This window comes from Pyxicephalus adspersus, chromosome 3, assembly GCF_032062135.1.
Source record: "Pyxicephalus adspersus chromosome 3, UCB_Pads_2.0, whole genome shotgun sequence".
Taxonomy (NCBI): Eukaryota; Metazoa; Chordata; class Amphibia; order Anura; family Pyxicephalidae; genus Pyxicephalus; species Pyxicephalus adspersus.
Genome location: NC_092860.1, coordinates 22,574,525 through 22,598,100, shown reverse-complemented (window position 1 = coordinate 22,598,100; position 23,576 = coordinate 22,574,525). Strand labels below are relative to the sequence as shown.

Below are 23,576 nucleotides of genomic sequence, written 5' to 3'. Positions count from 1 at the left end.
AGCTGCATTGTCATGGTGATAAAAGTTCAGACATTAAAGTGATTTTGTGTGAATTCCTATATGTGTGCTTCGCACTGTAAGGCCTGGTGAGGAGGTGAATGCTGGCATCCCGGGTGCAGCAATATGGTTATAACACTGACAGTCCCGGGTGTAGCAATGTGGATTCGGGCCTCATGATGGCCTCGGAAGTGACAGCATTACGCCCCGGAAGCCTTACTCGTTGCTGTTATCGGTGTTATGGCTCCGCCGCTGTCCCGGTTCTGTCCGGCTTGACTTACCATGGCGGAACCACAACGTGATTCCCCGTATAGTCTGACTATACCGACTCCCCGGAGCGGACCCCCGAGCCCGGGCCTCTCCTGCTCCGGACCTCGAAGTCCCCGCAGTCCCGGGCATCAAGAAGCTGCCGGCAAGCCAGGAGGAAAATGGGTCCGACTTAACGTGGGCGGTACATACTTCCTGAGCACCAAACAGACTCTGTGCCGGGAGCCCAAGTCATTCCTATACCGACTGTGCCAAGAAGACCCAGACTTGGACTCTGACAAGGTGCTGACTGACAACCATGGCTGCCATTGTTTATGTTCCTGGCTGCCGTCATATGGTTACCATGGAAACCTGTACTCAGACATGGACAGATCAGCAATGTCTGCCCCCCTATGGCTCTGTACAGGTCTCCTAAACTCCTCATTAATACTTGTGTTATCTGTTGTGATGCATTTAAAGAGGAAGTAAACTGAAAAACGCTGAAAACAAAAAAAAATCTACTTACCTTCTGCTGCTGTCGTTCGGGCCAGAGGTGTCTTCCATCGGGTCCCACGTCGTCCCGGCATCAGTCTCTGAGCACCGCCATCTTCGTCTCTTATTTTGGGTTCTTCTTCCTATGTCACCTGACCCAGGGACAAGATCGGGTGCTCTGCTCATGCGTGAGATCGGCAAGTTTTCTCCCTTTTTACAGAAAGCAGCACCCAAGAGCTTACAGGGTGCATTCAAGAATGAATGGGAGCGCAAAGTCATGTCATGCATCCCAGGAGGCTTTGCGCTCCATTTATTCTCGATTGCCTAGGCCAGAGGTCTGCAATGTTTTTCGGCCACTGGGCCATTTATGGGGTGGGCAGGTAGGTGCACACTAGGCCGGATTCTCCCTGAGTCCTGCCCTAATGGTCCCACCCCCCACTACGAATGCCCCCTGACGGGAAATCCCTCTCCTCCACAATGCATACGCAATGTTCCCTTTTTACCGGGGCCGGCGTTAACACTTTTGCCACCGCGGTAAATAGGGAAGAAGGGAGGCACAGCAAGAGGAGGCTCAAGAGCTGCATGCGGCTCTAATAGTTTGTTCCAGCCTAATCCCGGCTAGTAGCCCCATGCCGCGCGTTGCCAGCAGGATCGGCCAGGGGACGTTAGGCCGGAACGGACTACCGGCTACGCCGTATCTAGCCTAAAGGCCAGATTCGGCGATCGAGAATTAGTGGGAGGTGCTGCACCCTTTTTTTTATTAAACAAAAAGGGTGTTGCACTTAACAAACACACAGAATTTTTACTTTACATAAAAAGGTTATCTACCGTTTTATGTAAAGTGAAACTTCTAAGTTTAGGTACCCTGCTGTGTATTTGCATCTCCTACAAATTGCACTTGTATGCCATTCATAGTAAATGACACTGTGCTAGAACACTGAAGTCTGAAAAGGTTGTAAATAAATATAGGATTTATTCTTTTATTAAAAAATCATCAGAACATCTTACATAGAGAAACTTCTGCTCCAAGATCCTGGTGATGATAAGATCCTGGACACAGGCTGATCTGCTATGGCCTGATTCACCTTTGTGCATTGCAGCACCATACAGTCATTTTAGTGACATGCGTTGGTGTGCTGCAGTGCTAATCAATGGCAGCCCAATGCACTCCGTGGGCTGACCTGCACCACAACACAAGGTGCACTGAAAATGTTAACACAAATGTTCATGCACTTTTTTTTTTTTTGTGCAGCTTGTTCATGAAAATGAGGTACCTGATCCCCACCGTACAGCAGTGAACAGTACAAGAACAGTGTGCTGATTTACTTAATAGTGTGAAGACTTACTTAAATTATCTAATCATGCAGATTAAGTTCAGGAAGGAAGATAATTTCTTTTTGCATGGTTGGAGACGGGTGTAGTCAAAAAAAAAGAATAGGGGGCATGGTAACAGTGAAGGCTATCAGTGGCTGGAGTGCGCAGGGAGAGCCTATACAGGGATCCCGAAACAGTAAGGGCATGGCGTGCCCGCCTCACTACACCCCAGGTTGGAGAACTGAATTTGATTTTTTTTCTACAATTGTGTGGACAATCTCAGATCCTTGTTGAGCTGTGATTGAAATTCCTCCTTTAGTACAGGTCAGATGACTAAATGCATCGGCTCTTGCTTCTTGTCTGCCATGAGTATCCTGAAGCAATATTTTCTCCAGGCAATGCAAGGAATTGGTGCTTTCTGCTACAGTTGTATGGATGATAAAAACCTCTGCTACTGAGAGATGTAACTGTCAACAGTCACGTTATTTGCAGCTGACATCTGATTCTTCTGCGATAACAGTCAAACAGTTAAACTGAATTTAGAAAATATGGATCAACATATATTTCAGCTGCTAGAAATAGTATTTTCTGTTTTGTTTTCTAGGATGAAACGGGAGCCTTCCTGATCGACAGGGACCCTACCTATTTTGGGCCAATACTAAACTATTTACGACATGGGAAGCTAATACTCAGCAAAGAATTAGCAGAAGAAGGTGAGGATTAGATTTATCATTCAGTGCTCTAGATCAGTGGTCCCCAACCTTTGGAACTCACGGACCACTAAATGCACGTACTATGGACCGTGCATGTGCGGGAAGCCGTGTGTCACTCAAAAGGGGAAGAAACTTTCAGAGTGACGTCATGATGCCAGAACCGGCCCACTCTCCCATCGCAGGTCTGAACCTGCATTGGGAGAGTGGGTGGGTTGTGTCCAGAAATACAACCTGCCCTGAGCCTGCAATGTGTATGGGGGACATGGTCTGCAGGGGTCTCCACGGGTGTTTGAAAATTGGGGTTACAGGAAATTTAGTTTAAAATCTCTTTGAAAATAAAAAATAAAATTGTCTGATTTTTTTAATGACCAATCTGTAAAATATATTGATATACACAGCCTGTCCAAAAAAATAAAAACGCTTTATTATTTTTTTTGGATTGCAATGTCACCACCTTTTTTTCTGTCCAGAGTTCATTTTTTTTCACCAAGATCTTGCATTGACGATGGGAGAATTGGACCTCTGCGTAAAGTCTTTTGCAGCACATCCCAAATATTCTCCATAGGATTAAGGTCTGGACTTTGTGGTGGCCAATCCATGGATGAAAATTGATGATCCCTAAAGCTCTTTCACATTTAAAGACTGATAAATCCTGGCATTTTTTTCTGGAATATGCCCATGCCAAGAAAAAAAATCTAATAATGGAAAAACCTGGTCATTCAGTATATTTAGGTAGTCAGCTGACCTTATTGTTTGGCTCATAATATCAGCACCTAAATCTATCCAACTGAAGCAACCCCAGATTTTACCAATGGCCCCACAGACTTTGGGATTTCTTTTTTTTGAAAAGCAGTGTATAGGTTTAAAAAAATAAAAGCAAAATAAGGATTAAAAAAATTGTCAGGGATGTCTACGTGCTTTTTATGGGCCATATACAGCCCTCTCAGTTTTTTAATGTTGTACCCAGCGTTTCGGGTATAAAAAAATGAATGTGCCCCAATTGCTGCTCTCAGACCAGCCACACTTCCTAATTTGTTTTGCAGCTAAATACCTAAAGCAGAACTTCAGTTTTGCTGTTAAACACTATTTATTATCATTATTTATTTATTTTTATGGGTTTTCTTGGAAGTCAAGACATTTCAGGGATTGTTGATTCTGTGCCCAGTTTATGGAACTGATTACTCTTCTTAGGTTGATTTAACTGCAGTAGTGTTAATAGCAACTTACTTACCATTTTGTTCAGTGATTTGCTCCAAGCCTCTGATCCTAATTGGCCATGAATATTTCCTGCTTGCTGCCTGGACCAAGCTCTGCCTGATTTCCTGAAAAAAAAACTTTTTAAGTTCTTTCTCTTTTTGTATCTCTGCCTTTCCATGACCCTTGACCGTGTCATCTTGACTCACTAATCGGGAGTTTGTCTATATGTGAAGACTTCATAGATAGATTGGGGGATTGGTGCCTGAGCCAAGCATTTGGACTAGACCAGGGACCTTACAAGATTACTTATTGGAATTATTATTTACTACTATTTTACCTAATGTGGTAATAGGGTTTTTAAGATACCAAATTGGAATTTAATCTGGAGAAATAGTGTCTTTTAAATAAAGGGAACATTGAAACAGTATTTATCCTTTCTTTACAGGTGTGTTAGAAGAAGCAGAGTTCTACAACATTGCTTCATTGGTCCGACTTGTAAAAGAGCGTATTCGAGACAATGAGAATCGAACTTCACAGGTAAATGTATCACCAATCAATATTTTACTGATATGTTGTTTATTGGATGACCGCTGTTTGTATACTGGGTATGCTAGGGTGGATAAAAAGAATCAAGTAATCATTGTATTTGTCAGGAAGAACTATTACAACTTGTACTGATAATGCAGTTTTAGTTTAACATTTGCTGTGTGGCCAATGCACCTAAAAACAACAGCTGATATGTGACCTTCTAGTACATAAGTAGAAATCATCCTATATTTTATGTCCCCTGGTTCTACCCCTTCATACCTTGTTTTAGACATAGTAACGACAATACAGACAGATCTTGGTTGGTGAAGAGGGCTGGTGGAGTTTGCTGTAAACATTACATCACCCTGTCTAAGTACTCCTTCCAGCCCCACCACAGAGGTTTGCAATCGCACTACTTTGGCAACACCCACATTTAATGTTGATCCTCCATGATTAAAAGAACTAAACTCAAGTGAATGAAAGGTTTGGTCCTGAGAAAAGGGTTTTGGCCTCGGAGAAAAGGGCTAGATATCCTCCAACTAAAAAGGCGTGCTGACTCTGATGTTCTCCAGCTTCTAATGCACACTATGAGATGCTCAGAATTTGCAGTGAACTCAGGGTAAGCGATTACAGTACAGGAGAGAAGCCTGTACCCATGTACAAGACTGAAGGTAAGGCTGGAGTTCAGCTGTGATATTTGTAAGTGTTTAACAAGGTCACTTAAACAATTAACTTTTATAGTATGCACAGATACATACTGCACATATACAATAATGTTTGTGTTTTTTTTTTTTTGGCTTAGTACCTTTTCTACCTACCCTTGCTATTTGTTTTAGTTAGATTAAACCTATGTGTTTACTGAATGTACAGTTTATTTAAAGACAGTATTAAAAGCTTCAGCACCTTTTACCAGGGTCCTGTGAAACATGTATACAGAGTGTTACAATGCCAGGAGGAAGAGCTTACACAGATGGTATCCACCATGTCTGATGGATGGAAATTTGAACAGGTGAGTGACTAAATAAAGGAGAGACTTATGCCAGTGTATAGTGGAAAGCTTTTAAAATTTAAAAAAAGATCACACTTAGGCTGTGTTCACACTGGGGATGGGAACAGCAGTTTTATTAAGATTTATTAGTTGACTCCAGTTTTGCCAGCTGGCCAGACACTGAAGCAGCAAAATAACCACAAACTATAACATTTCTACCACCATACTTCACAGTTTTCTTTGATTTATCATCCACCACACGGTGCGGGAAGGCCCGTTTTTTCCTATATATTCAATTGCAAACAGTAGCCCTGCTGTAATGTTTTTTGGACAAAACAAAAACTTTTACCTGGCACAACTTCCATACAGGTAAATTAAGGTCCCTACTAGACTAATAAGCATCCACAAACTTGTCTCTGAAGACTTAAAGGACACTTTTACTTTATGATACCACTCACATCACACTGTAGATATCTGAGGTTTATAATATTGGCAACCAATCTGGAACACCTAATTTAAATTCCATTGAATTGAAAAAGTGGTAAATGTAGCATGTTCTAACTTAAATATGTACATAAATATGTATTTTTTTAAATCAGATAATGAGAATGAATAGACATTTTACATTTTTGTGTCATTTGTCCAAGTATATCGCCTTCATTTGTAGGCACTGTTCAAATGAAGATCCAATTGTTGGCTGTTCAGATATGCTAAAAAAGTCAACAACTTGTGAAGCTTACTTATTCACATGGCTTTATATGAGGTGCGGTTAGCCACTGGGTAGAAAGTGTGTTGCAAAAGAGAATACAGAAAAAGTGCCTTTGTCGAATTTGCTTCTCTTCTGTATTTTTTTTTTGTTTTATTTAGTATTTGTTTTTCTAAGATGTTAATATACCATTTCAGATTATTGTTTTACATTGTAATCAGTAACATTATTATTTATCAAAATCATTTTTGCATATTTGCATCATTCATACTGTATGGCCATATGTTATAATTATGGGAAAACAGATTATTCTGTCTATATAATTGTGTTTTCGCTTAGCTTATCAGTATTGGATCTTCCTACAACTATGGGAATGAAGACCAGGCTGAGTTCCTTTGTGTTGTGTCCAGAGAGTTGAACAACTCTACAAATGGATTGGTTATTGAACCAAGTGAGAAGGCTAAAGTAAGTGGATCTAGTGTAATGCGTGGAGGGGGTTGTCTGCAGTTTACAAAAAGCATGCTTTTTGTTGCCCCAGTCAATGGTTTGTGATTGTCTTGGGGGAAAATCCTGTGTTTTTAGCTTTTTCCCAACATTGTTAAGTGGTCCGCCATGCCAGATTACTAAATGACAAATGACAGAGGGACATATCAGCCTCACTCTCCTCCTCTCCATAAGACAGACTGCATAACAGCCTTTCTGTACAGAACATGTTCACTCAAGTTGTCGCCTGAAACTATCACTAGCAATCATTAAGGGCTACAAGGATTCCTGTTTTCCTGATGCTTCCTGCAAGTAATGATGACCCTGTACGTCCATGATGCTTCCTGAAAATCTTAATGAGCCTCTACTTTACTAATGCTTCCTCCAAATATGAGTGGCCCTCTATTCCTTCATGATCCCTTCAACGCACTACTTGCTGCCTACTTCATTCAAATACCAGTTGTCCTCTACTTCCCTCATTCTATTTCTAAGTTCCTGTGACCCCCTGCATCTCTATTGATTCCATGTTTTCAGCCTGAGGAGGAGGGGGGCAGTTATCAGAAGCCACTTAGTACAATTGGAAGATTCTCTTGATAACAAGTATATCGGAACTTCATATCGATTTTGGGACTTGAAAACCAGTCGTCACTGTAATGAAAAATGTAGCCCAGGGTGACTTGATGTTTTCTTATAGCAAGTGGGTTGAATAATGCTGGGCATTATCCAACTTAAGAGGACTGATGCTGGAGCTGGAGGAGCTGGGGATACTGGCACTGTGTATGTATTTTTAAATGGAACTGTTTGTGAAATGATCTGTAAGTTCACAGAACTAATGAACAAAAGTTATGCCTATGCATTACTTTTTAGATTTTTGCATCACTGCTGTATGGGTTCCAGTTTTTACCAATTTTCTTTATTTCTATCTTTCCAGATCCTTCAGGAGAGAGGATCCCGGATGTAAGAAAGAACATGGACTGGATCTGACAGAGCTCTGCCCAGACTGTAACCAAAGCCCTCACTGCCTGCCGAGCTCATGCGCTGTATTCCTCAGTGATCCCCTTATCCTCAGCAGGCCTTAACACCCCCAAGTAAAAAAAGGGGAACTTTTTGAGCATAGTAACACAGACCGTTTCTCCTCTTACAGGCCTGTGCTTTGTATTTTCAGGTTATGTAGGAATGATGTCAGTTATTGTGGGGTACAAGGTTTGGGGGGAGGTTAAATTCTGCTTGTTTGCGGCTACATGTGTCTTTTATGTGTCTGTCCTTTTCTCTGTGGCCTGTCATTGGATGGCAGGATCACTGCCTTTTTGCTTGATTAGTGGTTTCTCTGGCCTTCCAAATGAAATATCTTCCTTTCTGACAGTTGCCAAAATCTTTCTTTGTTAGTTGTCTCTAGCACTACTTACAGGGCAGTCATGTCCCCGACTCTAATTTCAAATGGAAACTACCACCTAGGGCCTCAGGTCTGAAGCATGGAGTTTTGCATCCAGATGGTTTTCAAGAAGCAAAATTAAGAGATTTATAGACTAATACTTAAATGATCAATGTTGAAGCACAGAATGCTGCTTATGCCACTATGGTTACTATTCAGCACTTCTTTCAAGGGGCACTTATATAAGGTATCTGCATGCATATACATACAGTACATAGCATGGTATTGTGTCCAGTTTGCAAGTGGTGTTGGGGATATTGTCTCAATTTGGATTACCAGCCTCAGACTTGGGCTGCTTTTTCATTGAGCAAAGCACAAACTCTTTTAACATTCCTGTCATACAGAGAAAAGATGTGCAGCCAAGTAATTTATGTTGTTGATGTGGATGTAAAAATTTCTCTTGCAAGAACTGTTTCATTGCCAAAGCAAGTGTGTGTATTATTATTGTGTCTGCTTTTTCTTACCCTCATCTCCTACCCTCAGCTGTGGCTGCCAAGTTCTTCTGTTTGCAGTATGCCTGTACATAATACAATACATCCTTTGTATCTAAAAAGAATATCCTTGTTGTTATATTAAAAAAGAGGTCAGCACACAGCAGTTAATGAACAGTAAAATCAGTTGTTCCTCATTCTTCAGCAGATAACAAGATAACACATATTTGTGTTTCAGCATCTACCATGGCACTGCACTTCCACTTACATGGCAAGAAAAGCGATGTAAGTTAAAGTAATGGGGGTTTAGACTCCACTTTTATGTGTTGTTTGGTTTGCCACACCACACTGACATAAAAGCGAGTTGTAGTAGTACAAAAAGAAAGTAGGAGTGTTTAAAATTGGCAGTTTATATATATAGTTTTAATATAGTTTGTATTATTATTTCAATGTTACATATATCAGAAACAAAACATGCATCAATACATATTATGAGCATGTGAGGAACTAATAATATGTATTGAAGCACATTTTGCTTCTGATATATGTAACATTGAAATACTATTACAAACTATATTGCCAATTAAAAATACTCCTACTTTATACTTTTTGTACTTATAGTCTTTACAGTTATAAACATATACAAGCTTCAGACAAAGGTAAATTTCACTAAGTAGAGTCTGTGCTGAAGAACACAATGGTCCCAGTCAGGCAGTGCTGAAACATGAACTGCATTCTAACTATCAAGAATATTAGGATATTACAAGTGCTCCATACCAGCAGTTTTGTGTATTCTGACATTACATGGACATGACATTTTGAAGCCAACAAAACATTTTGATTTAGCTTCCATAATTTTCTCATTTCCATCCATTTGAAACAGAGCATATTAAGTTATCTCTTCAATGGAAATAAAGGAGAATTTCTTCAATGAGAACACTTGTTCCTGAGACAGCTGTTTAAAAAGGAATCTTCCTCACATTTACTTTTGTCTATTGTGTTTATGAGGCAGAAAACAAAATGAAAACTCCCCCAATGGGACATAAATAGGAAAAAAACGATTTCCCTTTCCCTACTCTACCCACAACTATATTTAGATATACTTTAAAAGACGTTTAACAGCTTTATAGAACAAAACATTTGTACAATTAGTCGAAAATATAGTTCTAAAGGAAAGGATAGAATATCCAGCATTTGTTCAATTTACATTAGTTCTAACATTGGTGAAGGAACATGAAAAGATTCAAATGACTGCTGAAATCTGCTGTCGAAGACCTAAAACATACAGACAGATCAGCTGGAAATGTAGTGCTTGACATACTTATCTGATTGAATATGTACCATCAAAAGTGTTTGATGGGTCTTCTTGTCCTAAATGTATACATTATTCCGCCTAGAGCCCTCCATACATAATTTGGAGTCACCAATACAGAAAACGTATAAGTACCTTAGTATGGCCATTAGCCTGTTACTTTTAAAGATATTTGACCTCTTTTTTTTAACAGAAAAAGAAAACCAAGAATACAATGTCAGAAGAAAGTTTGCAAACCATGCAGTGTACATATAAAGCAGTTCAGGTAGTCTTTTTTTCCTGACACATCACCCATTGGGGCATTCTCTTCTGATTGTATATTCATACACATTGGCACCAACTGTTACCAGTGTTATCTACAGATCCCTCCATGCAATTACTTTATAATTATCAAACAAAAATCTGTTCAGCTGTTTTTGCTTGGTTAGCATGTCCAGAATGAATTAGTAGTCACATAGTCAAGTACTTTCCTAGGGTGTACTTCCTTACATGACTGTATATGAATGCAACACTTGCAATTGCAGTCATTAGTACCAAAAGCTGCTAGGTGGAAGTGAACGTATGGCATGGAGCAGAGATAGAATAAGGCAGAACAGGGTCCTAGGTAAGGTAACAAGGTTTTCTCCTACCCATCTTGATTTGTGATCTTTGACATTGATAGATTGCATTGATAAATTGCAATAATCACATAACAAGCATCACTATTTGCATTGTATATACTGGCATAGATCCTCTCCATCAAACAACTCCCTACAAATGTATTCTCTTTTGTAAAGTGTCAAGCAGTTGCACAGCTCAGACCAGTTGTGCTGTTTTCTAGTTTACTGCAGAGGCAATGAAGTTGTAGCTATACCTCTTGGTCATCCAAATGGCTTCAAGGTTGCATTGTGGAGGATCTGGATTTGGTCACACACCTGACACAAACAGGAGATAACCCTAACTTTGTTGCTAAAATCTGAACACCTGAGCTGCATTCCCATTCTGGGTCAGTTATTCAGAAAACATTAAAGTAGGTCAGGATTTGCCACTTATGTGATCTCTTAATAAAGGTCCTTCTTTTAAATACCATGGAGGAGCTGAGTTTTCTGAAGAGTAAAGACATGTTTATTAGTTTGAATTGCAACTATTGCTGATGACCAGTAGGTGTCATTTTATGTCACCAAGTAAATTTATTCTTGAAGTTCTCTCTCGCACTCTAACTTTGTTAAACACATTATTGTAAATATAATTAAGGTGATCAGCTTTAAAGTGCAAAAAAAGGCAACTATACAATAATATACCATCCCAAATAACTGTAGGTAAAGTATATCATATACAGAAGAATAGGTATCAGTGTTACTTTGTTCAGGTAAACTTTTCTATTGAACATTTTTGTTCAACGTGTATGTGGTTCATAAACACTTTGTTGACCCACACACAATGGGGTATATGTATAAATGTATTCCTGTTTATTCATATGAAAAGTCAATAAAATGGTTTGAATCCTTTTACACTTCTCGTTTCAATGCCTATTTCAACAACAAGCCTGATTTATTAAAGCTCTTTAAGAGCTCCTCTTCTCCTCATAGACTACTATCATGGGATAATTTGGGTGTTCTAGCAAACCTGGAATGGATCCCATAATAAATCAATCACAATGACTCGTTCTGCCACCTATTGGCCAAATCATCAAAAGTGCACAGAAGTCACAATAGTAAATGCTATGTATTCAAGTGAATTGGTGAGCGGATTTAAGTCAAATTTACAGGGAATAGTTTATAAATATACCCCCATATGTAGCACTTTGTAGTAAAGCATAAAGCTATGCAGGATAAATACTTGAGAAAATTACTTTTATAAGTATTTACCACAGGAATTTTTCAAGTATTGGCCTTTCTAAGCTCACTTACAGTTCCTGGGTGGCTTACTTGCAGTGATTTTGAAAATACATGTCCACATATGCACATTTCCCTGTGTTATATGTGCTGAATAATATATATACACAGTGCCCACACAGGCGCTTTAAACATATTACATGGACATGACATTACTGGACTGCTATATTGTGTTTCTACACTGAGCTGCATTCAAATTCAAGAACCTATGATGACTTCATTCCAACCCCTAGATTTTTTTGGCATGATTGTTTTGCTTTGTTACAAAGAGGAAATCAATATTAATGCCCTTTCTGAATTCTAAGCTGGACTTTCTGTAAAAAATATTTAAAAGCTCCCCATGTTCTGGTGTGATCTCTAGTTTGCAAGGATGAATGATATACACTAATGTATGGACCACCTTATTTTATCACTATAACTATAGTATTCCTATATATAGTATCACTAAATAAACGGAAACAATTCACAGAGAGATTGCTATCAGGCTAGAAAAGCACTAAAAGTACTACATAGTATTAGAAGAATTGTTCAACATAGGAGTTGGCCTTTAACAGTTTTGATTTCAAGAAGGATCCAAATTCCTAATAACCCTTGTGTAAGTCTGACTAACTGCTACAGGAAATGTTTGGAGGAAGTTGTTGTTGTAAAAGAGGGTTAAATCTATACTGAATCTTAAGCCAAACCTTTTTTTTTCTAGTTTGGATAGAGTGCACAAGGGTTAAAACAGCTGTTTTTTTTTTTGTTTTTTTTTTGTCATTTGGTCTTATTAGTGAGATTTCCCCTCATCCATCCTGTAGACTCAAGAGGGAGTAAAAGGATATATTTCCAGTTTAAGATAAGACCCACCTAAATGGTTGTTACTAAAGGAAAAATGTGCTCATTGGAAGATCTTTTCCTGTTTTGATGGCATCTCAAATATGGCTTTATTCTTTTTTTAATTCTATAACTCAAAAGTGATCAGTTTTTCTGGATGTCCAGTGTAGAATTTATTTATTTATTTATTTATAAGAAAAGCGTTCATTGCATCTCAGAGGCCCTCCTTCATCAGGGCTTTGGGTGTAGAAATAAAGGAATATACTTGAACCAGTAACAATCTGTCTTTAAAAGTAGAAGTAAGTTCTGGCGTTGGTGTAGGTTAGCTTTTGCCTTAATTTACAAGTAGGAAACATCGTATTTGCTGATTATGGCTCAAACGTACCTTTTTGTAGGCCACAGTGGACACCCAGGTCCACAGCAATCCTTCTTAGGCATTGGACAGCTACCTCCTGGTAGTTTTTTTGGGTCTAGTTCTGCTTTAAGCACTATAGGATTGCTGACAGGGTATTGCTTTGTAGTCAGAGTATTTACCATAATGGCGGCCCATCATCACACTAATCATCAAAGGTCTGACAGAAGCAGCTGCATGGGTAAGCACTTTTTTATTAGAAGGGAGGTTCAGGGAGGATGGTGTCCTAAAAAAAGTATAGTACTGTATCAAAACAACTGAAGAGAATAAATACAATGTTTCCATCTTTGTAGGGATAAACTAAGGATAAACGCCACACTGCTGTAGAGTAAACGTATTTTGTGAAATTACCTAAAGCAGCTGAATATAGATCAATGTATTAAGATATAGGGTAGCCACGAGGACATAAAGTGATTATTTCCATCTGTCCTTCAACAGTTGTTATTGTGATATAAAAAAATATATAATGTGATTAAAAAAATCCTCACATTTTGTATTTGCAAGATGAAAAATGTTGTCTATTGCCATTTAATTAAAAACAATATTTATTATACTGTTAACTAGTCAAAACAAACTGGTTATTGCTATAGGCCTAGAACTAATATTATCCTCAATAATATTCATAATTCCTTAAAATTGAACCATGTGTCACAGCCGTAAATGGTAAATATTTACTTGGTGATGTAAAGCCCTTGAGGTATGTTTTGTTTTTATAGTTGCACACATTTGAATTACCAGCATTGTAGGTGGACCTAGTTTCTCAATACAAAGAGCACGTCAAACTTTGGTGCTGCTTGTTTGCTCAGATATTTGTACCCACTAAAATACTTGAGTGCTTTTTCTAGGGTTCATCTGGATGAACAAAATGTAAATGTACAAAACTGGGAGTTTTCATTTTACCGAAAATTGGGAGGTAATGCTGTAGTTCTAATATTTTAAAACAATTGATTGTAGTCAATGGAGGGGGAATTAATGAGTTTATTTTTGTTGGTTTTAAAATATGTAGTTGGTTTTAAATGGCTTTTCGTGGTTACAGAAGTTCCCTCCAACCACCCACAATCTGTTCTTGTGCCAAAAAGACACCTTGTTGTTATTTTGAGTTTTTAGACAGGAAAAAAAACAGACAAAACAATCTTATACACAAACAAGTACAAATAAAAAAACACTAACTAAATAAACTAAACTACCTTAAGTACAGCCTATGTTCTATGCTGCCTTTGGAACCATGTTAGTGTGGGAATATTTTGATTCAGGTGGAAGAACAAGAATAGTTGTAACGGAGCAAACATGTTGATTTGTGGAAAGGGCTTTAGAAGGTAACAAAGAGCTCAAAAGATATGAGTAATGTGAATATGTCCTTTCAGCTAGAAGTAACCATTAGGCATATTCCTCACAGGTAAGTAGGGACATCTGCTGGCAAAGGGTGTCCAGTATAGAGACTGTGTCATGTAGCTAAATGGTACTGTCACATACCAGAGAAAGTCTAAGGTGGTCAGGGTGGCCTCTATTACACTTTCAGTCTGGACAAGATTGGTTATGACAAGACAAAAAGCAAAAGCTTTGTCAGACAAGGAAGGTGAAAAAAATGGAAGTAAAGCAAAGGGTTAAAAGAAACCTAACTGGACAAATCCAAAAGCTAGTGAAAACAGGGCAAACTGGGTTAAAAAAGGGTGTAAACAGGATCAGATCACAGGTTGTGGGTCACAGTTTACTTGCTAAAGACCATTGAGCAATAAAGCTACAAAGGATTGAGCTTAACTTGATTTTCTATCAGGAAACTGTAAATGTAACAGGCTCACAAACAAGGGATACATTTAAAAACACTACATAATGTGACTCATTAATAACAAAAAAGAAACAACACAAGCAAATTACCATGTATAATCAAATAAGATTCCAAATTCCAAAATAAGATGTCATTCAAAAGATGTAAAAACACATGGGCACAGCTGAGAGTCAAAACATAACAAACTAGAAATATTGAGAATAAAGCGAAAGTAACCGAAAAATTTAAAAAAACTTCTGCCTTACAACTTAGTCTGCTGTAAATGGGGGGAAAAAAGGAATGTAAAGATCCTGGTGATAGGTCCGCTTTAACAAGAATATACTCTGGGATGTCAGGGTAATGGTCTCAGTAAGTACCATGAAGCATTCATATACAGGTCCATAAGTATTTGGACAGAGACAACTTTTTTCTAATTTTGGTTCTGTACATTACAAAATTAATTTTAAATGAAACAACAACTTTCAGCTTTAATTCAGTGGGTTGAACAAAAAGATTGCATAAAAATCTGAGGAACTAAAGCCTTTTATTTTACCCAATTACTTCATTTCAGGGGCTCAAAAGTAATTGGACAATTGACTCAAAGCTATTTCATGGGCTGGTGTGGGCACTTCCTTCATTATGTCATTATCCATTTTTGTTAATGTTTTTGCAACCTACTCTTAGTGTTTTAGTCTTTTAACTCCCCAAGCAATAACCCCAAGTTTGACTGGTAAAAAAAAAAAGATGCTAAAAGCGTAACCCTGAGTCACACTCGGGGGAGCAAAAACAATGGAAAATAATAGTAAATAGAGCCTTAGCTACTCCCCCGGAATCCTTCTTTGCATTCCCCATCTCTTTGCTTACTCCAGCTGGGGTCCTCCGCATCTGATGAGTCACTGGGGATTTCCCTGTGACGTTGGTACGTGCGGCCATTGTGCCGGGAATTTCAAATCTATTTGTATTGCATTCAATACAAAATATCTGTATGAATGCAGTACAGTGGATTTCTATGTCTAAAAGTGGTACATTGTCTTTCATAAAAGTTTATTTTACAGTATAATATATTAGTATGAATATATTATTTATTTACCGCTTTTAGACATATAAATCCAGACAGAAATGAACCGCCCAGGAGGTTCAACCCTTTTTGCAACATGCACTTCCTTGTTTTGGATGCAGGATCCACCAAAATGGTTAAAAAAATTTAGGCCCAAGATGTAGCATTTAATTGATACTGCTTATGTTGTATTAACATTTGTTGATTGGTAATTTAACAGTAGCATATGTTAATGAAATAGTGGAGAGCTCCCATTTAGAGCCACAGTAGAGCCTGGACAGCAATTTTTATTACCAGTATTTTTATAGAAATGACATATTACGCAGCGCTGTACAAAGTCCATAGTCATGTCACTAACTGTCCCTCAAAGGGGCTCACAATCTAAGGTCCCTACCACAGTCATATGTCACTAATGTAGTTTAGGGACAATTTCTGAGGGAAAATCAATTAACCTAAGTGCATGTTTTTGGAAAGTGGGATGAAACCCACGCAGACACAGGAAGAACATACAAACTCTGTTTGTATATTGCCCTGCCCAAGATTTGAAACTGTGATTTAGCACTGCAAAGGCTAACCACTGAGCCAACCGTGCTGAAAAAGAATAGTGAGTAACGGAGTGTTGGACCAACAAAATTCAACCCTGATTAGTAGCCTGTAGTTATACAGAAACTGACATTTGGGAGAAAATAACAACTTTTGGAAACTAGTGTTGTTGTACATTTAACCAAGAAAAATTGTGGAGCCAAAGTTAGGTTATGTTTCTAGTTTTTACAGCTGTAGGTGTCCTTAAAGTGAGATAAATATCAACCTTTGACAATTGTCATTGGAATAAGTGTTCCCTGTGGAAGATTCTTTTCATCTGTTTTGGTGATGTCTATAACATTTTGGATGTAACCTTTTTTACATTAGGTGCAAATGTCATAAAATAGGCGCTCTACCCAAACAAAATGCAGATGATGGTAAAATCTGATTATGGTTTTTTGGTTGAATGTCATCAATAAATAAACTTAACTTAAACTTAATATTTTAATGATAATTTACGTTTCATTTAAGTAATGTTGGGGTATTTGCATTGGAGTATTTTAATTTGTTGTTATGGATAATAAAACATTGGGTCTGATATATTAAAGCTCACCAAGACTGGAGAAGATACACTTTTATCAATGAACCTGAGTGATCCAGCAAACATGGAATCGATCAGGTCCAGGATTGAAAACATTTGCTAACAAATAGCAATTGACTTTTAAGAAATCCATTCCAGTTTTGCTGGATTCAGTGATGAAAGTGTATTCTCCAGTTTTGGAGAGCTTTAATAAATCAGGCCCATTGTGTCTTCACATGCCCATTGTTGTTGCCTGAGGTGGAGGTCCTACATGGCCTTGAAACATTGCACTTTTATTTCTGCAGATATCCTGAGTTTGATGTCATGGGAATGTTTTGCATATTTTTATCAGGGAGCAGTTTGTTCATTATCCATACTTAAACGTTATTTTGCCTAGGTATTCATTTACAATCTACTGAGCTACACAGTATTGAACACATGCCAACTCCAGTCCGAACAAGAATTGTTCCACCCTGAAAATTCATGACAAGTAATTTAACATGGTGGTTCAGTACATTTGTGTGTATATGCTTTTTTTTTATTTAAATACATTTTACTTTAAAACTAACCCTGATGTTAAAATGTTTTTTATTGTCTTCATAAAACAAAACATCATAATATTAAATTGAAATATTAAAATTACCTTTTTAACTATGCAGCATGTTAGATGTGTATGACTGTCCTGATCATTATGAATGACATTTTTTTGCAGGTAAAAATCATTTTTATATGCATCATTAGTTATAGCTTTTTTATTATCTAGAACAGCGGTCACCAAGAAAATTTTGGGGGTCCGCGGCTCAGGTCGGTGCACCCCCGAGCGGGGTCCGGGGAAGGACCCCGTTGGGGGGATGCAGCGGCCAGAGCCGCAGACCACGCCCCCCATGCAGTTCCTAGGCTCGGGGAAGTGGGCAGGCTGTGATAGAAGAGTGGGCGGAGGTTATGTCATAATGATGTCACTCTGGGGGACGTGAGTGACACCAGGCTCCCCCCACATGCGCGGTTGGGAGCCGGTGATTTTAGTGGTTCGTGGACCTGATAAGAATGTGACCGCTGATCTAGAAAAGGGGTGACAAACTCAAATTCACAGTGGGCCAAAATTAAAAATTTGGACAAAGTTGCGGGCCAAACGTGACAGGTATTGAAAACATATCTACAATTGAGGAAGGCCTCTAATGAATGTCAACAGAGAAGGGGGCGCTTGTGGGTCCTGAATGATGCACCAGCAGAGCATTCTGGAATGTGTAGTATTAGAGATGCATGCACTGTCCACTGGTTGCCAACCGCTAGTAGACATTTGGTATTTTCTTGCGGGCCAAATATAATTACAGTGCGGGCCAGATTTGGCCTGTGGGCCTGAGTTTGACACCCCTAATCTAGAACAAAAAAGGAGTATTAACCTAAGATCATCAAGAAAATGGTTAAAAGGCAACCCATAAAAAGTACTCATTTAAGTGCTAAATAAACTGACAATAGTTCAGTCAATAAAAAGTATCTTTAAAACTATTAATGGAACTCCATCCCTTTTTAGAACTTGAAAAATGTATTTTTAAGAATAAAAAAATAATACTATTATACATACACCCTGCAATTTTCTCTTAGCACCTTTATTGACAGTCTTTATTACATACATACAAGATTCAACTGCAGGTTAAAAGGAGGCAAGCCTAAAAGCAAAATTTAGGACTATGTTTTTCAAAAGGATAAAAATATGGTATTTTCGCCAAGCAAGTAATAAAGGGGTAAGGAAGCTGGTAACATTAGAATTACTGGGAGATTAAGGTACACACAAAGTGATTTTACTTCCAAGTAACTGACTTTAAAAAAGACTATATTGATAATGGCTGCTAAGTTAGAGAAATTAAACCTAACTGAATGTCCCAATAAATCTTGCACATTTTGAGACGATTCTGATTTGACAAAACACATAACTTTATGTATCCTTGAAACAGAACTGAAATGTAGAACTGATTACTGTGAAGAGTTATAATCCCTTTCCACTGAAGCAGGAAAATGCAGTAAAAGGCAACACCCATTTGTGTTCGGCATTGGGAACCTGGAATTTGTATAATTTTGCATAAAGTTAATGGGGTAAAGGGTGAAACAGTGTAAAGAGTGTAAATGAATGAAAGGAGCTGAACAGTTCAGCTGAAGAAGAAAGGTTTAGATCAGTGTTTCTCAACCAGGGTTACTCCAGAGGCCTATGGGGACCCTTGTTAAAAATTTTCAGGTCTCCAGGAACCCCTGCTATAGTTACTATATGCACAGCTTACAGTACATTTGTGTAGTGTTCAGAAGAAAAAATGCCTCTTAAAAGTAGGAAGAATGTCAACCTTACAGATAGCCAAAAAGGGGGTTAGTTAAAATGACCTTAGAGAATGCTCATTGTTCAAGGAACCCCTAGCAAACTCTGGAGGGACCCTGGGTGTGAAACTGAACCAACCTATCTGTATGTTTGCCCATGTCCTATTTATTATCTTTCACGCTCATTAAAGTACATTTGCCCATCTTATGTTGAACAGAACGATAAAGCAAGCATTTTCAATAAACTAATGAATCAGTGTGTGAATTGTTTATGGATAATGTAAAGCTAAAAAGGTAAACCAGAACATTTGTAATAACTGAAAACCTTAATCTAGTTTGGGGCCAAAAATGAATAAATAGAGGTTAGGCATATCAGTTCATTACTATCAGTATATCAGTGTGGCCCTGTGAGGGTATGCATTTATGTAACAACGACTTCCGATAACACTTTTGACATTTGATTTGAATAAATATAACTTAATTGCACTGTATCAACTTTCCCTTAAAAATGTTTTTCTTTTTCCTCCATTAAAGTTTATTATATGTCATAATAAAAAGTCAGGATTATAGCAAACTGAATGCCTTAAAGACTATTAGGAGTTTTATTCAACAATAGTATATCTAATCTTTCCTGGACTTTAACATGTATTATAGTGATAGTTGAGTTTTGGAACCAGATCCTGCAAGCTTTCCTTTTTTAATTCAAAAATCAAATCTGTATGCAGAAATGTAACAAGGTCTTCTGGCACTCCAACTAAAGAAGCCAAAGTCCCACCACATTCTATTCCACAACTAGGGTAGAATGTACTTGAACAACAGCGATGGCTGGTCTAAGATGTGAAAAAGAAAATTACACTGTCTACCTGCTGTAGGGTTACCACCTTCTGTTTCATAGTAAACTGAAAGGAAAGAGTTTGCAACGTGAGCCAGGAGTTGATTAGCATTATGAAAACCAAAAATTTTTTTCCATTAAGGTATCAAATCTTTTGTTTCAATTGCAATTTGGGATTTTTATAAATGATTATTTATAACATTTCATATATTTATTTAAATCATATACAACAAATACATAAAAACAGTATAATATACAATCTCTCATTGTATAAAATCATCATTACATTGATGATTCATTAACATTGAATGTAAAGCGTTCTGTTCCTGTACGCATTTCGCCACCCGACTTCTTTAAAAGGATGTTTTAACGTGCAGAGCTATTCTAATAAGTGTTTAGCAATAACAAGAGAAGAAAAACAAAAAAAAAGACTCCAAATTACCGTCATGAAATGTTGTTTCTACATTCTTTTAACTAATACCCTTCAATCCATTTACACTTACATTTATATAAAAAAAATATTTTTCAAAAGTTTCCTAAAACTTTATCAATCTATTGATAAATATGAAAAAAAAACAAAGAAAGTTTTTTTTTGGCACAAGAAAATATATATATATATATATATATATATATATATATATATTTTTTTTTTTTTATATATATATATGTTTACTATCAACATGTATAGAGAAATAACAAAGCAATCAATGTCAGTAAATTAACCCAACACCTTACGCCCACTATAGGTTTCCTAAAGGGTTTTGGCACGCTTGCAAGGTAAAGTACTGGAAAGGGTATATTCCACGATAAGATGGTAATACCCCTGAGGAAGCCTATAGTGGGTGAAACGTGTTGCGTAAACCAATACACGTATGTGATTGACCACGTCTAACTAAGACTATGCTGGACTGCATAGGCACCTTTTAAGCCCTAAGAACCAACTGCAGTAGTTGAGTTGTAAAACTGTCTAGAGCCAGGATTTGGCCACATTCTTGTAAATTATTTAATCCCGCTGATTACTTTGGTATCTTTGTTTACATGTTGATAGAAAACATATATTTTCTTGTGCCAAAAAATACCAGATATATCTTTAATGCTCTGCTGGTGTTTGGCAACCTAATGTGATGTACTATATTATGAACACCATCTGTTCTTACTCTATATATTAATTTACTTTTTCAAATTATTCCCATAATATGAATTTCCATAAATGCTGATCATAGTGATTTAACTGAATGGTCCCATTCAGAGCATCAGATATTTGAAAACAGAACATCACATTGTGTCCTTCAACCAATATAATAAAATAGAAATACACTTAATGATCAGTGGAGAGGACCTCACCGCCCAGTTAAGATGTACCACTAAGGTAGTTTATAACAGACCCAAAGTGCAATTTTATTCTGAAATTTACCCTAATAAATTAAAAACTGAGTATGCTAAACTAGTATTTTCTCAGTACAGTCCCAGAATGCATTGCATAATAGAAAATTACCAGTCTAGAAAGTCACATTGCTGCACTGAACAGGTTAATAAGAGCAAAGGATCTAAATTTCGCAAATAAGAAATTCGACTGTTGTGCGCCTAATCCATCCACAGATTAGTGACATAACTCAAGTTGGAGGTTTCCATTGTGCTGTAATACTAGTAAGGATTACCGGTGAATATAATATGTGATAAAATCTGCAGCCCTGGCTCTTGTGCTCTTGAAAACAAACTTTAGATTTTCTTTCTAGTAGTTCAAGCAGACAGGAACATCAGTGTGATAAATAAAATAAAATTATATAGTATGTATATTGAAGAGAAGGCTAGTAATGGGGAAAAGTACAGAATGCCTCCGGGGGCCTTGCGGATGTACATTTAAGTAAAATATAGTGCATGACTGATGTATGTGACATTATTATAGATGCCACTAGCACCGATTTTAAAGAAGCCTGGAGCACAACAATATAAATTTATAAACGTCTACAGTGAAGTTTCTTTTTGTTTTCCTTTATTTTCCCTTTGTATTCCTGTGACTAAATGAAAACCCCACCTTAGTCCTGGAAGAATGTAAACCCCTTCCGGAGGAGGACTCTCCTAACATGTCACCAGTGATTTTTTGGTGGGTTAGGAAGGTGTTGGGTAGTGCTGGAATATCATGGAGTTCTGTTTTAAGGGACCTACACTGAAAGTATATGTAGTTTCTCAAAATGCTATTGGTTTTGCTGCATGCTGCAACAATAGCTTCAATACTTTCCACGGTTTAATCCAGAGCCAGTATCCAATATGCACCTCTCTCATTTCTTATTCCAGAAAGTCATTTAGAAACTAATCATGCAGCAGCCAGCCACAAACTAACACCTTTATTTAGCAATGGCAGCCTCTGTATTTCTTCCAGCGATGTTATTTTAAGGTATGTTCATATAATACAATTAGTAGCATAGTGTGTCAAACCTTGAAAATCAACTATAAATTAGTTAAGTCATGTGATAGTTTGTAAAAATCTCTAACAATTAAAAAAAAAAACATAGCTAAATCAATAGATATTGACATGCTTCCTCTAACAAGTTACATGCCTTGGCTATTTATTAGGCATGTACAAACAAAAATAATCTAACAACCTTTTTATAATTGAATGAGAATGAGATATGTAACTGGACCTCCATCTGCCAAGTCATGGTGATTTGTGTCATAGGGTTACATCGTTAGCACTTTTTTTTCTATTGAGATGTCTTAAATGCAGCAGAATTCTAATCAGAATTTAGGTACAAACCATAAGTTGCCCTCCAATGCTTCCAACTACCCTAAAGTATTTCTAAAGCTAAAAGGTATTTTTTTTTAAATGTTAGAGTGGGGCAGGGTTTAAACTACTCTAATTTATTTTTGAGGGAAGTTTCCCTTGTCAACACTAGTGCATTACATTACCATGTGTGTTATTCTGTACAACGCACTACAAAAAATTACATGTGCGTGCAATGTGCTGCATTCAGCAGCCTATACAAATGGACGCTGAATGGAGTTGCAGTTGTATTGCATGACAAATGGCACTGTCTGTGCATTTAGTAAAATATACTGCATCACTACAGTGTGAATAAGCCTTAAGTTCCTGTCCTGAGAGCTCAACTGGAAGTAGGAAAATATCTTTCCAATGTGATGTAAATCCCCTTTTTATTGACTATCATAGAAACAGATGTCCACATTAGAAGATTAGCCCTCTATTCCTACTTTGGTGGCAACTCGTATACCATATGTGATGCATACAGGTTTCATTCATTTTCCTTGATCTATTAAAGTCCTGCAATACCGGAGAACTTTGAGTATCATGGGGGAATATGGGTAATCCAGCAAACCTTGAATGGATTTTCCAACATTTTTCAACTAATAGCAAATGATCTTTAAGAAATTAATTCCAGGTTTGCTAGATCCCCCAGGTTCTCCCATGACAATTTATCTTCTCCAGTCTTTTTACTATTTTCCACCCACATGTTTCAAAAAACTAATATCCGCTTCCTTGGGAATATTGAGACCTACAAGTTCATAAACAATCCCATTAATTGACATTCAAATTACAAAATACATATCATTGTGAAAATGTT

General features: G+C 37.5%; 1 protein-coding gene across 1 annotated transcript; it reads left to right on the top strand.

The window, feature by feature from the left end:
* Positions 1-45: 45 nt before the first annotated feature.
* Positions 46-11,329, top strand: KCTD2 (potassium channel tetramerization domain containing 2). The gene is made up of 6 exons (XM_072403884.1): positions 46-546; positions 2,654-2,762; positions 4,405-4,496; positions 5,401-5,496; positions 6,521-6,646; positions 7,596-11,329. The coding sequence occupies exons 1-6, from the start codon at positions 280-282 to the stop codon at positions 7,623-7,625; spliced, it is 720 nt and encodes a 239-aa protein (XP_072259985.1). The 5' UTR covers positions 46-279; the 3' UTR covers positions 7,626-11,329.
* The last annotated feature ends 12,247 nt before the right edge of the window (positions 11,330-23,576 follow it).